Raw genomic sequence first — 18,241 nt, forward strand, 5'->3', positions numbered from 1 at the left:
GCCAAGGATGGAATACTGTTGCCATATCTGGGCAGGAGCTGCCAAAAACAGCCTATCATGCCTTGACAGAGTACAAAATAGACTTCGTGGCTTAGTGGGGGATGCCCTTTTCTCTACCCTGCAACCCCTCTCCCACAGAAGAGACGTTGCGAGCCTATCCTTGTTTTATCGTTATTTTCATGGCAGGTGCTCGTCTGAACTCCAATCCCTGGTCCCCCCTCGCCAAACTTTCACGAAAAACACCCGTCTAGCTGAATCCACTGTGAAAAATTTCCCCCACTCTATATCTGTGCCTAAATCAAAACGCGGATTTCATGAGCAAAGCTTCTTTCTTAGAACTGCACGCCTGTGGAACTCTGTTCCGTCTGCCTGCTTCCCTCCGGACTACAACTTGGATGTCTTCAAGTCTAATGTTAACAAATTCCTAATGAACCGCCCCCCTAATTAAACACTTCATAAAATCTCCTCACTAACGTGATGTACTTGCAATAACCCTTATCCCTGAGTGGCTTCCGGGCCTTGATAAGTGGTGATCACGGTGTAAAAAAAAAAAAAAACCACCGTCAATAATTTTCCCCACTTCCTATCTGTGCTAAATCAAAACGTACATACCATGAACAAAGCTGCTTTCTTAGAACTGCACGCCTGTGGAACTCTGTTCCGCTTGCCTGTTTCCCTCCCGACTTCAACCTGGATGTCTTCAAGTCCAACGCAACAAATTCCTGATGAACCGCCCCCCCCCCAAGTAATGACACTTTACCAATTCTCCAATACTATTGCTACACTATCCCTTTGATTACTGTACACACAATAACCCTTATCCCTGAGTGGCCATTGGGCCTTGATAAGTGGTGAACTCCATGTAACAAAAAAAAAAAAAAAAATGTTTATAGGCATTCATAAATTTGACTATTTAGCACCTACATTTATAGCCTATCCACTTAGAATTAGGGCTGTATGTCAAATTAATGGTTGAATATCGTTAAATTTATGCCCATGTTTGCATTAAACACTAATCCGTATTAAATATAAACAAGCACAGGGATACAACGTCGCAGTGATGGGACAGTAGTTGGAGCCTGGAAGAGAGTGCGGGGCCTAATTAGGCTAGACACTTTTTGTGCACCCTGTCCAAGAGGGAACATTTTATCCTTATAAAATTGTCACCATTTTCTTGAAAACTTGCGTAAGTTTCTAGTGCCTACCTCCTCTCTACCTCACTTCCATCCATGTTTTTTTTTCTTTTGCCCCATATATGATCAAACGTTTCCACAAAGAACTCCTTCATTGGCTAATCGTCTAGAGATTAGCAAATATATTAAAGAAAGCTTTATAATATGTCGTCAGTTGAAATTAACTTTTCCTTTGGGCAATGCCAAGTATTCCGTGGATCAAATTACACAATTATCAGTAATACGTACAGATAAAATTATTAAAATATTTTCATTAATTTTTGGAGCTCTTCAATGTGGGGAGGTATTTTATTACTTTAAGATTGACTTATTCTCAGTTACTAAGGTTGTCGAGATGTTTTATCTTGGTGATACCGCTGGAGCACAGGAAGGAGCAGGTGCTAGTGTGAAAACGATACGATGGATGTGTAATGTGAGGCTTAAAGACAGGTTTAGATCTGATGACCACAGTATAGGGAGATGTGTGTAGAACAGGAGACTTTGATGGGATGGCCACGTTGAAAGAATTAATTGATGTAGAACAGTTAAAGTAGCAGGTTCAGTTCAGAGAGGAAAGCCAAGGAAATCCTGCAAGGAAGAGATTCTCTACGGTGCAATATAGGCTATAATGTATTATGAACTAAGGCATGTGAAGCTTCCTCTCGGTACACCACAGTGCATCACCATCTATAGCAGGCAATTGATTTGATTAAAAAATGAGCAATTTTACCAATTTTGATGACGATAAAATTATGGAAGAGTGTAAAATTTGTTGATCCTCATTCAATCCCGGACAACGTTAGGTCTCCCTGCTAGTGATTTATAATAGTAGTTCGTAATTCGGGCTGTAACAACAGCATGTTCTCCTCATTGTTTTGACTCTTGAGTATATATCCGTTAATATCTTATGTTTTTATATAGACTGATGTGGTTCTCGGTTGATCGACAATGTCTTAATCTGTCGGATATATACTTGAGAGTCAAAAGAATGAAAAGAATATGCTGTTGTAACAGTCCTAGTCATAATACATACTGAACTAATAACAAGATTAAGATGGCTGACTTGTGTACAAAGAATAAAATTTAAAAAATAAAATTAAATAAAACACTGACAGCTAATACTATTAGCTGTAATACTTATCCCAAGATGTGTTCATTGTACTGAAACACCCTTGAATGAAAAAATCGATTTGCGATTCTTAATTCAGACGACCCCTGGAGTGAATGTGGTATTATAGTGATTGAGGATTCTAGCTAAGAAAATTTAAAATAAATATTAGGTAAAGTGACGAGGAAGACCATAGATACTCCTCTCCCCACACTTTTGAATGGTCTTCTGTCTGATTGGTTCCCGGACAAAAGGGGGGGGGGGTTCGACCTAGTAGTTCACTTCTCTGTTCACACTTTTCTCAATAACCACGCCTTGGATTTTTTTTTGTTTTTTTTTAATTTTGCACAAGCATTAGTCATGGTGAAAGTAAATATTTCACTTGTGTAGGGAGACTTGCATGTTCGGCTTGTTTATTTATGACTTACAAAATTTTTGTAAATAAATAGATTTTTCAAAGTTTTGTATCTGTTAAATGCCAGGCCATGTTCGGAAAATTTCTGTGGTGATTCACAGCCTAGAAAGGTACTATACAGAAATTTAACAGTGTGTTCTTTTTCGGGTTCGGTTGGGATAATCAAATGCGGAAATCTGCTCTCAATAAAGTTGAGCGCCAAGTTAGGGATATCTCTGCAACTTCAAGTACTCTTTGACCTGGCAATTGGTCCGGAACATATTACTCTTCAGCAACATACTTTTCAGTTCAAACATAGCAGATATGCCTGATTATCCAAACTGTAACAGGGGGGGGGGGAGATGTTGAGCATATCCTTCACCAGTAGCAATTATCTGCTGTTTTGGAGGTATGTCAACAAGGGTGTCGACTTACATTGATTCTGTTCATAGCTAGAATGGTGGTGTGGATAACGTATCTGAGGGGATTGAATAGGCTTCAGCTTTTTTTTTTTTTTTTTCTCAGAATGATCTGATTTTATCCTTCAAGCATCAGCTTAAAGTTAAAATTAGGTGTGATAGAAATTACTTTCCATCGAATTCAACAGAATGTGAATACAAGTTCTGAACTTGTGCTTTGAAAGGAAGTTGTATATGAGTATGTATTCCCTGCGTGGTCCAATTAGACCCAGCTTGATTAAGGTAACTTTTTTAGCTAGTTGAGTGAATGACTCCTGCCCATCCCTTTTCTTGGAAAAGCGGTTCTCTAAAATGCCAACTTCTCATTTTTATTTTTCACTTTAGCTTCAATTATTTGTATCTTAGAAAAACACTGTCCATACTTAAAGTCCACTCCTGTTTCATTTGCTCCCATTTCAGTCCCCCTCCCAATTAGATATTTCCATATTTGTTTTCGGTTCTAAATAAACCGAAAACAGTGGTCAATCTAATTTTAGAAAAGGTTGGAAGAGTCTTACTAACTCGCCCCTATTTTCATTGGGTTTATTTGTTTTACTTGCGGGTTTTTGTGGTCTCACTCTACATCATTTTTCAATAAAATTATGTGTGTGTGTATATATATATATATACACACACACACACATTTGTAAATAAAATTCAATTACAACCATTGGGGATATTTAAAGTATGGTAGTCTATTGAGTAAATGTGGTATTTTGGCGATTGCTGAAATGAAAATGATAGATAAATTGTAAAAGAAAAGACGAGTGAGTCGGAACGCATCTAGTTACGAGTAGAATCGATGGATGATTACCATTGATTCATTTTGAACACTTTCGATGGTCTTGTGCCTAATTCGTAAACCAGAGTTTTACATTGCAGGTGAAACAGTCGCATATGAGAGTGATTTTCCCCAAGTGGTGACCATAAATAGTAGGACGCTTATCTTTTGGCGATTTGTTTTTTTCACAATCTTCCATTGCTGAATGAAAAATGTCTTTTCACCCTTTATTTTTTTCTTTGATAAAACGAGCAAAGTCAAATTATTTAAACAAGAAAAGGTTTAACTGAATAATATATGCTTTTTTTTTTTTTTTTCTTAATAACGAAGGCTGTTTGAAAAATATCCGAAGAAATTCAAATGTTTATAAGTTCAAGTATCGACATAAAATTCGGTGTATATTTAAAATTACACTTATTTAAAAAAATAAAAATAAAAAAAATAAATATCTTTGATATACGTACTCGTCACAGAACAAAGATGGCATATTCCAAAAATCATGTGGGTTTAGCTAGTAATTTTTCTATTTGGCTAATAAGCGAAAATATTTAATTGTCAGAGGTCAACTGAAGATAAATTTTTCTGTAGATCCTTGTAAATGAAATTGAATTTTATTTGAAAATGAATAATTCAAAGTGTAGTATCTGTTTTTTCTTGGTCAAGAGTGAATGAAGTTATTGCAGAGGACTTCTGCAATTACTAATCAGCAAAGGATTATGCCTGTCACACAATGTAACGGAGCCGCTAGCACTTGTAGCAGCAGCTGCATGTCACACATGCAAATGACCAAGCTGGTGCACAAAGTCAAATTGGGGGGACGAAAAGACGTGGACAGCAAGAAACAGGAACATGCGCGGATGGCGGCAGAGGATCAGGAAAAGCATATTCCGGCACAAGATGGATGTGTTGCCCCGTGATGGCAACAACAGACTTTTTAACCATGTCAAGACACCTGGGAAAGATTAACAAGATGTTGGTTTACAATACATTTAAACTTTAGCATTTCAGTACAGCCAGGGAATCAGGTAGCAGGAAGGGAATTTCAAAGTGTAGCTGTTCAAAGGGAGAAACTATTAGACTAGAAAGTTTTCTGGCATTTAGGGAGTGAGATTTTGTTGCTACACAGGTTTGTCAGGGATATGTCCGTCAAGGGGGCAACGAGTTCATCACAGCACATTCCTTTAAAATATTTGCAAAACAGGCACAGGGATGCACCATTGCAGAGATGGGACAGAGGTTGGAGCTTAGTTGACAAAGTGGGACCTATTGAAGGGTTGGATCTTAGTTGAACATGTAACGATTACGTTACACCAAGAGAAAGGTCTACCAAAAATGTATATGAAGAGTGATGTATGGAAATGAAACCTAGACAATTAGGATTGAAGACATGTGTTGCATGAAAGGAAATAATACGAGGATGATATGATGGATGTGTACTGTGAATTTTAAAAACCGGCTTAAACCTGATGGCCTCAAAGGAAGATTAAATCTGGTCAGTAAAGGGAGATATGTGCAGAACAGGAGACTATCTTACAAATATTTTAATGCAGTGTGCTCTGATGAACTCATTGCACTTGTGCCCCCTCGACATGCATATACTCGACAAACCCGTTTAGCAACAAAATCACACCCCTGTTTAGGTCCCTAAATGTCGGAAAGTTTTCTACTCTAATAATTTCTTTCTTTGACCAATTAGTTTGGAATTCCCTTCCTGCTACTTGCTTCCCTGACTGTACTGATATGCAAAAGTTTAAATGTAATGTAAACCAACATTTTGTTAATCTTTCCTAGGCATGGTCCCAAATAGTAGCCTCTTACGTCCAAGTGGCGGTATGCCTTGTTAGGGAGTGAATGTGAGTTATTAAAAAAAAAAAAAAAATTAGTGTTATGCAAAAGGTGCAGGAAACCCTTTGTGACAATTCAGACCCCCCCCCCCAAAAAAAAAACAAAAACAAAACAAAAACTGTTGGTTGAGATCGAAGGGTCAGTTAGTTCACATGGGAAGGCTGATGAAAATGTGGGGGAGGGGTGAAAGGTATGTATTTGAGAGAAACGGGGATAAAGGTCTCGTCGTTAGTTTGGATGTCAATTTTTAAATGTTGTCCAACAAATGTCAGCTTGTGAAAGTTGAACGAAAAAGGATGACGATGACAACAACTGCAGCAAACTGTGACACAGTGCTGGAAAATAGGGAAAACCGAATATTATGATGATGATGATGATGATGATGATAATTCCTATATAGCAAAAACTTTGTTAAAACATTGTTTGTGTGTGTGTGTGTGTGTGTGTGTGTTTTTTTTTTTTTTTTTTTTTAGGTGGAGGGCAGTTCATCCTCCTCCTTCCTATTCAAGGGTTATTAAAATGATGAAAAATTATTGTACTTTGCTTAGCTTTTTTTTTTTCTTTGTCTTTTCTATTTTTCTGTATTCATTCAAATAAATTCTATCAATATTAGCTTTTATATCGTCTGCTTTTCATGTTGTTGCTTTCCTCTGTTATCAAAATAGTATATATATATATATATATATATATATATATATATATATATATATATATATATATATATAATGTACTAGCTGTACCTACCCAGCATTGCCTAGAATGCAATGAAGTCATTTTAGTTTTGAATTGTTTGCAAATTTTAGAAATAAGGATAGACAGCTATCATTTTCTTCAATTTAAAATGAGTTATTCCCCTTGTTGGTTTTAGTCTAAGGTGACTATTTAACAATATTTCATATCAATTGTCTGGGACGGACTAAGTAATTGTTTTAAATAAATTGTGTCTAAGTACATTATTGCCAATAGCAAATAAAATTGGTTAGTTGTAAGTATTTTATTTTTTTTTTTTTTGTCAGCTTTATTGCTATTTGGGTCTGATTTAGAACATTGACAAGATAGGTTTATATGCTAAAGAAAGATATATATATATATATACATCGTTATCATTATTTTCATGGTAGGTGCTCGTCTGAACTCCAATCTCTGGTCCCCCCTCGCCAATCTTTTACGAAAAACACTCGTCTAACTGAATCCACTGTCAAAAACTTTCCCCACTCTTTATCTATGCCTAAATCAAAACGTAGATTCCATGAACAAAGCTTCTTTCTTAGAACTGCACGCCTGTGGAACTCTATTCCGTCTGCCTGCTTCCCACCTGACTACAACCTGGATGTCTTCAAGTCCAACATAAACAAATTCCTGATGAACCGCTCCCTTAAGTAGACACTTTATTAAATTTCCACACTAACGTACTGTACTTACAATAACCCTTACCCCTGAATGGCTTCCGGGCCTTGATAAGTGGTGACCACCTTGTCAAAAAAAAAAAAAAAAAATACAGGGCTGTATGTTGCAAGGGAAATAGTCATATCTACAATTAACTTTTTTCAAGTGACGACTAGAAATAATAAAACGGCTATCTTTTGGTGACTTTGTTTTTTGTACATCAAAATCTTCCAAAGATTATTGTCGAGTGAAAAATATCTTTTCAACCCTTTTTGTTTAAATAAAATGAGCAAAGTCAAATTATTTAAACGATAAAAGTTTAACAGAACAATATACTCTTTTTTTTTTTTTTTTTTTTTTTTTTTTTCAACGAAAGCTGTTTAAAAAAAAAACATCTGAAGAAATGTGAATGTTCAAGTTTAAACGTAACATTCCGTGCATATTTAGCATTACACTTGTTTAAAGAAGAAAAAAATACAGAAAAATCATTGTTAATGTATGTACTTATCATGGAACGAAGATATCATATTCCAAAAATCGCGTGGGTTTGGCTATTAACTTTTGCATTTAGCTAGTAAACGAAAATATTTAGTTGTCAAACAACTTGATATAAATTTGTCCGTAAAGCCATGATATATATAAGAGAAAGAAATCCAGATTGATCCTGTAAATACAAAATATGTAAGATTATTATTACAGTAATTTCTTTTGCTATCATGAAATGCCAAGGCAATACCTATACAAGACCTGACAGCTATATGGCTAGCATCCCTAACTACTTAATAACAATTACTGAAAAAAAGTATTTAAAGGCAATTCTTGGCAGCAAATATTTTTAAAAAATTAATATAAAAAAAAAAAAATGCAATGTCTTTCTTGCTTTAGCTCCTTTTTTTTTTAATTTTTTTCATTGCACTCCCAGGGGTTATCTCTTTGTAGAGATTGTCACAGAGTTTTAATCATAGGTATGATAAGAGGTATTTCGTTTTTGAAGTGGAGATTCGATGAGAGCGTCAAGCAAAAATTTGTTTTTTATTTTTGTATCTTTATAAAATATTTTGGTTTTTGTCCGTATTTATCTTAAAAAAAAAAAAAAAATCTGTATGATGTACATACCTGTAACGAAACGAAAATATCATATTCCAAAACACACGTAAATTGATCAAGTAGTTTTATTTTTAAATAAGAAAATTTAATTTTTATGAGTAACAGAAGAGCAGCTGTCTTATCCGCCATTTTGAAAACAATTCTAATTAATTAAACAAATGTAGATAACTCAATAATTTGACTTAGAGATTTATGTCGTAATGTCGGTAATGCCCATGAATTCCCATTAATGGCTTAAAAATAATTTTCTTAATACAAATAAAACTACTTGATCAATTGAGGTGATTTTTGGAATATGATATTTTCGTTTCATTAAGTTACGTATATCGTAGAGCTTTTCTTTTTCTTTCTTTTTTTTTTTTTTTAATACCTAGGCAAGAACTAATATTTATTTTATATTGTGAGATATTCTCTCACCTCGGTTTTTCCCTCGGCAGAATGAAAGAAAACAATCAGAAATCACAACAGGCTCACCTTTAAACTTCAACGTAAATTTTATTAAAGTAAAAAGATGCAAATTGCAAAAAATGTATCATCCTTAGCTATCTGCCGAACAGGGCTGGTAACACCTGGAAAGGGTAATGGTTCATGTTTTATCCTCGCGGGTGCAGGATTCAGTAGTCCACACTGTTCGAAGAATAGTTGCAACAGATCGATGAGTTAAGCAATGTCTTCCAAGGATGAATGCTGAGAGTCTGATAGTCATCATGAGGTTCTCTATGAATAACCGTCCGAATGGCAAACAAACGTTAGGTCAAAATGTAGACCTTAATTTCGTCTCGGAGAGTCATTATATAAGTAATGATGCAAGTTAATCAAATTGAAGAGCACAACAGTGTGTGATGAATATAATATTTCGCCCAACATAAGGGCATTGGTGTTCACAAATGATAATAACATTTTGCCCCACATTAGGGCATTAATGCGTCTCAATGAAACAAAGGAGTTTTGAAGCTACACGCCTCGAGTGAGTTTTCTTACGTCCATTTCAGCCTGTTGTCTTTGTGAAAACTGGCAGGCTGAAAAGATAAATTTAGCACCAAGAATACCTTCGGCAGTTAGTAAAAACAATCAATCTGATCGGTTCAAACAAAATCATGGGCGGTCAAACCGACCAATGAGGAGCCTGCTTATTTCTCCAGAATTTCTTACAATATCAACATCCATTTATTAACAAATGCAGAAAAATTCTATTGTTAGGGAATTATTTTTTTAATCAAAAGTATTATTATTATTTTTTATTTTTTTTTAATTTTTATTTTATTTATTTATTTTTTTTTCAATTATTTTCAATTGCCCAGCCCCAGAGATCACGATTTATGAATATTTAAATGGAATCAAAGTGGAACAAATATTAATAAGTCAATGGTCACAGGTTCGTCTAATATTGGTATGAAAAGAATCTTCACATTCTAAGAATGGGTGCTTATTCAGATTGGCACTTATGGCAATAAACAAAAATGAACAAAAACTTTTATTGTGTACCTACTTGTTACTGAATGAAGATGGCATATTCCAAAAATCACAAAAATGATTGAGTATTTTTTTATTTTTTTATTTTTTTTTAAACAAATTTTCTGTTTTTACTGATAAGTGAAGGCCGAAGACATAATAATATTCTTTAAATTTTGTTTTTAACATAATATAACCCTTCTAGATAAATGTTTTCATAATTTTAAAATTTTATTTTCTGGGGGGAAAAAAATGTACAGGTAAACCATGGCAGTTTCAAATAAATTAACAAGAAAACTTTTCGACATGCTTATGTATTAGGTAAAAATAGGTATCTACACGAAAAATTCGGGAAAATTATTAAATTAAAAATATATATATATAAATCAGTTTTATCGATTTTCCATTGATTAGGATTTGAGGAAATGACAAACCGAATTATCTCCCCTGTTTATTTGCACTCTTATTACATCATGAACGGTTTTTCTCAGGTAAAGGGCGAGAACTATTCTAAGAGTTATCTTCCATGTTATTTTTTTTTTTTTTTTCGCTTAGATTTTAAGATTATATTTTATTAATTTTTTCGTATTCTGTTTGTCGTAGACGACGAAACACATGTCAGTGGATAACAATATTTAAAAATTATATATATATATATATATATATATATATATATATATATATATGCATATATGTTGTTTTGAAAAAAGAAAAACCGAATGAATTTATGAAATGATCAATGTTTCGTCCCTATTGCAGAGGACATCTTCAGGATATTAAAAGGAAAAATGCAAAAAAGAAAACGATCATAGACCATACGAAAATGAAAAGGAAACAGTGTTAGAATCCTATCCATATCGGGAAGGAAACTGTGTGTGTGTGTGTGTGTGTGTGTGTATAGGAAGGTTGGATTGTTCAATGTCTATATATACACTTTTAAAAATACGTTAAATAAATATGTACACTTTTTTGGGGTGTGAAGGGGGGATGTTCCATATAATACCTAGCAGGCCGTCCAGCATTGTCCGGTCATAATATATATATATATATATATATATATATATATATATATATATATATATAATTGACCTTGTCTGTCTGAAGCAGAAGCACAGCCTCTGCCACTTTTTGGTCTACAGACTTGAAACTTAATATATATAGGAGATACGGATTTGTAGAATAAATTAGTTTTTAGCCGGTAAAAATAGCTGCTAAGGGGTCAAAATTTTAAAAATTGGAACTGGGCAGGCGCAAATCGACTAAATGTGTTATTTGTACACATGTGCAAATATATTTGTATTGTTAATGGCTTTTTTTTTTTCCAGTTTTTGTAGTATGCGTATGGATTTATGTCAGATGGTCACGGATAGGGCTGGGAAGCTGCTTTGATTTTGATTGTAGCTGATGGCACCCACTCATATATTTAAAAAAAAAAAAAAAAGGCAAAAAAAAAAAAAATTATGAAATCACTACTATATGTAATAATAAATACGAAATCTGCATAAATTATATTTTAGTTTATTTTATGACCGGACAACGTTGGACAGCCTGCTAGGTATTATATGGGGACCCCCCCCCCCCAAAAAAAAAGAAAACCCCCAGATCTATGATAGTCATTATGCTAGGTGGTGTTGATATTTTTCTTTCGCTTAGCACAAGGATTTTTCAAATGGCTTCAATCATAAAATGTTCAACGTGCAATATTGTAACGTTTGCTTATTGATATTTAAACTCTTATTGCTGTTGTCTTCTCCCTTTTCACTGCAATATTTATTTTCATAATCCTTCAAACTGGCAGAACCCGCAAAAAGCCAAACTTTGAAGAAACACCACTGCATGAAGTTAAAAGGTCAGATTTTTGTTTGCTTACATTTGTATTCATTTTAAAAATGTTTTATTTTTCCTTAATCTTTGGTTGTGTTCGTTTTCAAAAAAAAAATCTTGATTGGCTTTTTATCCCCCCCCCTTTTGGGTTTGTATTACTGTACACATAGATTCGAAAAAGTTGTCAAAAAACAAATATATAACAAATAAATGTTATCAAAAGCAAGATAAGTTACTTTTCTATTTAACAGGATAATTTTTTGTGTTTTTATTTAATGTAACATGTTTATTCAGCTGGAAAAACATACAGTATTTACCGATGTATTGGAAAATTAAAAATTGCCCCGGACTCGCTGTTGAACGCGCTAAGTTTGGGAAAATGACTTAAATATAAAGTTATACAAAATACTGTTAAAAAACCCACCGAATATATGTCAGTCTATGTCACGGTAACATATATTGAGCGAGTTTATAACAGTATTTTGTATAGTTTTTTAAATTTTTAACTCAATTTTCCAAACTTGCCATGTTCAGCAGAGTGTCCATCGCCATTTTTAATTTTCCAATACATCGGTAAACACTATTTTTCGAGCCAAATAAACATTTTACATTAAATAAAAACACAAAAAAATATCCAGTTAGGTAGAAAAGTAACTCCTCTTGCCTTTGATAACATTTATTTGTTATATATTCGTTTTTTTGACAACTTTTTCGAACCTATGTGTATAGTAATACAACCCCCCCCCCCTTTTCTTTTGGTTCAGTTGCTTGCTGTTTGGTTATAGTGTAGACTTTTAGTGGATTGCATTTAGTGGGCATCTTTATTTTTGGCAGTTTTGTTTAATCTGTTTCTTTCTTTCTTTCTTTCTTTCTTTCTTTCCAGCATGAAGTTTTTTTGCTAATTTCGTTTTTTATTGAATGTTATGTTTACTGGATGTGGCTGCTTTTACCAAAATGTTCAGCTATTACATTTTAATTCTTTATTTTTCTTTTATTTTCTTGATTTCATATTTTTTTTTTCATTTTTTTTTTTTTTCCTTCTGATTTCTAAATATTTGCTGACTGCAGCAAAGGTGGGGGTGGCTGAAACAAAAATGAGACTTTTTACATTTTTTTGTTTTTTTTGTTATTTTTATTTGAAAAAAAAAAAAAAAAAAAAAAAAAAAAATCCGACTGCCCGTCTTTGCCAATCCATAACTAATTTTAACTGTACAGTAAACAAAACTAATACATTATTAAACTTTCTTTAAATTCACACAAAAATTTGATGAAAAGCTCAATAGTATGCATTTATATCAGGGCGATGTTATGTGCTCAAATTGTGATCATTTAATAAATGTTCCAAATTTATACCAGTGTTTCTGCTCATTTTAAGAACATTTTTTTTTTCATAATAAATTTAAGATGTTCCCAAAAGGCTTCTTCATTGAAATTTGTTCCCAGCAAATTAACCTGAAATTTAAATTTGAAAAAACAAAAAACTAACATCAAAATTGTCCTCTTTATTTTATTCCGTTTTTCCAAATTAATCCAGTGCAAATTTTAGTTACTTATGTAAATATATAAAACATTTGGGGGGAGGGGAAAAATAATTTTCCTCTATTTTAAGAGAATGCACAAAACCTGTTTTTGTACTCCTGTAATTTAGTCATTTCCCTTTCGCATTGCTCTTAGATTTTTGTTTTTACTTTTTTTTTTTTATCAAATCATTAGTCTAGTTTGCATCATTCTTTCTCTCCCTCTCTCTCTCTCTCACTCCCTCTCTCTCACTCCCTCCCTCTCTCTCTCACTCCCTCTCTCTCTCACTCCCTCTCTCTCACTCCCTCTCTCTCTCCCTCTCTCTCTCTCACTCCCTCTCTCACTCCCTCTCTCTCTCACTCCCTCTCTCACTCCCTCTCTCTCTCTCACTCCCTCTCTCACTCCCTCTCCCTCTCTCACTCCCTCTCTCTCTCTCACTCCCTCTCTCTCTCACTCCCTCTCTCTCTCACTCCCTCTCTCTCTCACTCCCTCTCCCTCTCTCACTCCCTCTCTCTCTCTCACTCCCTCTCTCTCTCTCACTCCCTCCCTCTCTCTCTCTCTCCCTCTCTCTCTCACTCCCTCTCTCTCTCACTCCCTCTCTCTCTCACTCCCTCTCTCTCTCACTCCCTCTCTCTCTCACTCCCTCTCTCTCTCACTCCCTCTCTCTCTCTCACTCCCTCTCTCTCTCTCACTCCCTCTCTCTCTCTCACTCCCTCTCTCTCTCTCACTCCCTCTCTCTCTCTCACTCCCTCTCTCTCTCTCACTCCCTCTCTCTCTCTCACTCCCTCTCTCTCTCACTCCCTCTCTCTCTCTCACTCCCTCTCTCTCTCACTCCCTCTCTCTCTCACTCCCTCTCTCTCTCACTCCCTCTCTCTCTCACTCCCTCTCTCTCTCACTCCCTCTCTCTCTCACTCCCTCTCTCTCTCACTCCCTCTCTCTCACTCCCTCTCTCTCACTCCCTCTCTCTCACTCCCTCTCTCACTCACTCTCTCACTCACTCACTCTCTCTCTCTCTCTCTCTCTATATATATATATATATATATATATATATATATTATAAAAGAATTATGTATATCAACGTAAAGAAATAAATTGTAAGATGATCAACATTTTGAAATCTGAAATACAGATTTTTCTCATTTATTTGTTATATGTATATAACATATTTTTATTTATATAGACAAATATTCCATAGTTGCTACACTGAACATGCTAATGTTTCAGACAATTGGTTGGTAAAAACCAAAAGTCCTCGTCAAGCGATGTAATATGGTTTATGTGACACCTAAAACGATATTACCGTCGCCTGACTAGGACTTTTGGTTTTTGCCAACCAACTTTCCAAAACATTAGCATGTTCAGTGGAGTGAATATGTAATATGTGTCTATATAAATAAAAATATTGTATTTTGCTCTTTTTTATTGAGCACTCTTAATAACCTCATTTTAATTCATTAGTCTTCCCTCTTGAACACCTTTAACTTGGTGTGTGTGTATACAGTGTCCACAAAATCTGGTTGAATTATGTAGCCAGACTTTGTGGGTACCCTGTAGATTATGTAGCCAGACTTTGTGGACACCCTGTAGATTATGTAGCCAGACTTTGTGGACACCCTGTAGATTATGCAGCCAGACTTTGTGGACACCCTGTAGATTATGCAGCCAGACTTTGTGGACACCCTGTAGATTATGCAGCCAGACTTTGTGGACACCCTGTAGATTATGCATCCAGACTTTGTGGACACCCTATAGATTATGTATCCAGACTTTGTGGGTACCCTGTAGATTATGTAGCCAGACTTTGTGGACACCCTGTAGATTATGCAGCCAGACTTTGTGGACACCCTATAGATTATGTAGCCGGACTTTGTGGACACCCTGTAGATTATGCAGCCAGACTTTGTGGACACCCTGTAGATTATGTATCCAGACTTTGTGGACACCCTATAGATTATGTAGCCAGACTTTGTGGACACCCTGTAGATTATGCAGCCAGACTTTGTGGACACCCTATAGATTATGTAGCCGGACTTTGTGGACACCCTGTAGATTATGCAGCCAGACTTTGTGGACACCCTGTAGATTATGTATCCAGACTTTGTGGGTACCCTGTAGATTATGTAGCCAGACTTTGTGGACACCCTGTAGATTATGTAGCCGGACTTTGTGGACACCCTGTAGATTATGTAGCCGGACTTTGTGGACACCCTGTAGATTATGTAGCCGGACTTTGTGGACACCCTGTAGATTATGTAGCCGGACTTTGTGGACACCCTGTAGATTATGTAGCCGGACTTTGTGGACACCCTGTAGATTATGTAGCCGGACTTTGTGGACACCCTGTAGATACTGCAGCTAGACTTTGTGGACACCATATATATATATATATATATATATATATATATATATATATATAAAGAGGGGAGAGAGAAAGAGAGAGAGAAGGAGAGAAAGAATGATGCAAAGTAGACTAATGATTTGATAAAAAAAAAAGTGTAAAAACAAAAATCTAAGAGCAATGCGAAAGGGAAATGACTAAATTACAGGAGTACAAAAACAGGTTTTGTGCATTCTCTTAAAATAGAGGAAAATTATTTTTCCCCTCCCCCCAAGTGTTTTATATATTTACATAAGTAACTAAAATTTGCACTGGATTATTTTGGAAAAAAGAAATAAAATAAAGAGAACAATTTTGATGTCCCCCCCCCCCCCTTTTATTTATTTATTTTTTTTTTTTTTTTAAATTTCAGGTTAATTTGCTGGGAACAAATTTCAATGAAGAAGCCTTTTGGAAACCTCTTGAATTTATTATGAAAAAAAAAATGTTCTTAAAATGAGCAGAAACTTTAAACAAATTTGGAACATTTATTAAATTATCACATTTTGAGCACTAGTAGTTTATACTATTGAGCTTTTCATCAAATTTTTGTGTGAATTTAAAGCAGTTTTCCAGCAGTCAGGAAAGCAATATTTGTTAAGGCATTTGTCGAGTTCTGAGAGAACTGGAGCAGCCTCAGCAGAGCATTTAAAAATTTTTTTTTTATAGTACAGCCGGGATAAGATAAGGTCCGCATACTTTTGAGGTGTCTAAGTTTTTTACAAGATCATGTACTTTAGAAGGGGTGATTTTCAGATCATCTAGTGTGGTTTCTGTCCGCAAAGGAAAAGCAGGGAGGGAGTGGTTTGCTGGGTCCAAAGTAGAGTTTGAGGTTGATGAGCAAGCATGTTAGCTTTCTCGGTTGCTGTGTAAACAACCTCATGATTGTTGGATAGTGGGGGAATAGCAGTATCAGAATTTTTGTAGGAATTTTTGACACCCCTAACACGAAACTGCGAATACAATATAAAAATCTCGGAATTTCTCCGTTAAAAGTGGGTTATTTATTTTCTTTATGGATTATACTTCCAAAATAAACTATTACATTTGTTTTAAAAGTAATAGAAATATTTTTTTTTTTTTAAAACAGTAATGAATTTTCCGAACTCAATATTTTTCAATTTTTAAACTCAATATTTTTCAATTTTTAAATTTTAAAAATCTATCAAAATTTTTCTATTGATTCTATTTTTACGATATTTTCAGGGTCAATGTGAAATTTTATGTTCTTTCCAATAAATCGAATATAATATTTTAGACAAACGTTTTTTTTTTTAAATTCACGACCCCCCCCATCCCAATTTTTAAGTGTCTATTAAAAAGTAAATACTTAATTTAGTAACCCGAAAGTAAATAATTAATTTACTCACAAATTGAAGAGAAAAGGTCAATACATAATATATTCAAATTTAAAACAAAAAAAACATAGTGTTCTTTTAGAATTTTACCTGTAAAGTCCGAAGTTTAAAACCTTTTTTAAAAAAAACACGTTTTTTTTTTTTTTGTTTGTTTTTTTTAAATGAAATCTTGGTCCTTGCTCCTTTAATTGAAAAAAAAAAATTAGGGCTTGAATTGCATTTTTCGAGGAGTTATAAGCTTGGAAAGATGGGGTGGAATTATTCGCTATTTTCACGAAATTTCTGACACTGCTAGTGGGGGAATTGTTGATTGCAAATTATTTACTACATTGTTGTAGATTTTCCAGAAATCACGAGTTCCTAATTTCTGCGCTTCAATGCGTTTTCTGGTGGTTTCAGTATATCCTCTCTTAGCTGTCGCTATTTCTTTTTACAATTACTTCTAGTTCCTATAAACTTTTGTCTGTTTGTACTGAACTTATGCCAGATAAATCTGTGGTATGCATGTTGCCTTTGAGCAATGGCAGCTGCTCAAGTAGAAGTAAACCATTGGGGAGAGTGGGGTTTGCTGTAGAACTTCCGTGTGGGAACTTGTGCTTCAATTGCTGCTTTGAACCATTCAGTATTCTCATTTGCACACTGTTCTGCAGAAAGAGAAAAGATATTTTCCCATGGGGCAGCATTGATGTGGTTTCTAATGGCATTCCCCGATTGATTCAGCCATTAAAAACCATGCCAATGAAATAATCAAACAACTTTTTACAAAATTTTTTTTCTTCTTATATATATATATACACACACACACACACAATTATTTATTAAGGTGACTCGAAAGTTCTTGTGAAATTTTAAATTTTGATTTCAATTGATGTATTTTTAAATAAGATTTCGTTATAATACCTTTACTTTATATATTATATTTTAAAGAATGTTTTTTGCTCTATTTAATCGTTTAAATTACAATCATTTTAAAACGTCTTTTTTGTTGAATACAAGACGAAAAACAGCCAATTCGCACAATTTTCTCATTTCAATTCAAGCTAGGCCGAAAAGCTGCTGAGACAGCTTGCAATATCAGCAAAGCATTTGGCCCAGGAACCACTACTGAACACGTAAAACAATGGTGGTTTAAGAAATTTCGTGGCGGCAACGACGGTTTTGAATATGATAAGCATAGTGGTCGGCCATGGGATGCTGACAATGATCAATTCAGAGCCTTAGTCAGAGCCAATCCATGCACAACTGTTCGAGAACTGGCTTCTGAATTAGAATTAGAAGTAACGTATACAACAGTTTCCAACTCCTTGAGAGAGATTGGAAAGACAAAAAAAAAAAAAAAAAAAAAATCGATAAATGGGCGCCTCACAAATTGAACGGCAACCAAAATAAACGGCCTTATGAAGTGTCATCTTTTATGCAACAAGAATGATCCGTTTCTCAACCGGGTTGTAACTTGCGATG

The 18,241-nt window shown here is 34.6% G+C and overlaps 1 protein-coding gene across 23 annotated transcripts in view; it reads left to right on the forward strand.

Moving 5' to 3' along the window:
* The window catches only part of LOC145261268 (phosphatase and actin regulator 2-like), an 858,751-nt gene that overhangs the window by 221,905 nt on the left and 618,605 nt on the right, over positions 1–18,241 (forward strand). For 16 of the 23 annotated variants that reach the window (XM_080119715.1, XM_080119712.1, XM_080119716.1 and 13 more), the window contains one exon: positions 11,502–11,552. The exons of the other annotated variants lie outside the window; for them this stretch is intronic. In XM_080119715.1, coding sequence (XP_079975841.1) covers positions 11,502–11,552 — 51 coding nt within the window. The remainder of the gene's footprint in view (positions 1–11,501; positions 11,553–18,241) is intronic. 23 annotated transcript variants of the gene reach the window in all.

Source organism: Euprymna scolopes, chromosome 37 (assembly GCF_053919585.1).
Source record: "Euprymna scolopes isolate OS-2025 chromosome 37, ASM5391958v1, whole genome shotgun sequence".
NCBI classification, from domain to species: Eukaryota; Metazoa; Mollusca; class Cephalopoda; order Sepiida; family Sepiolidae; genus Euprymna; species Euprymna scolopes.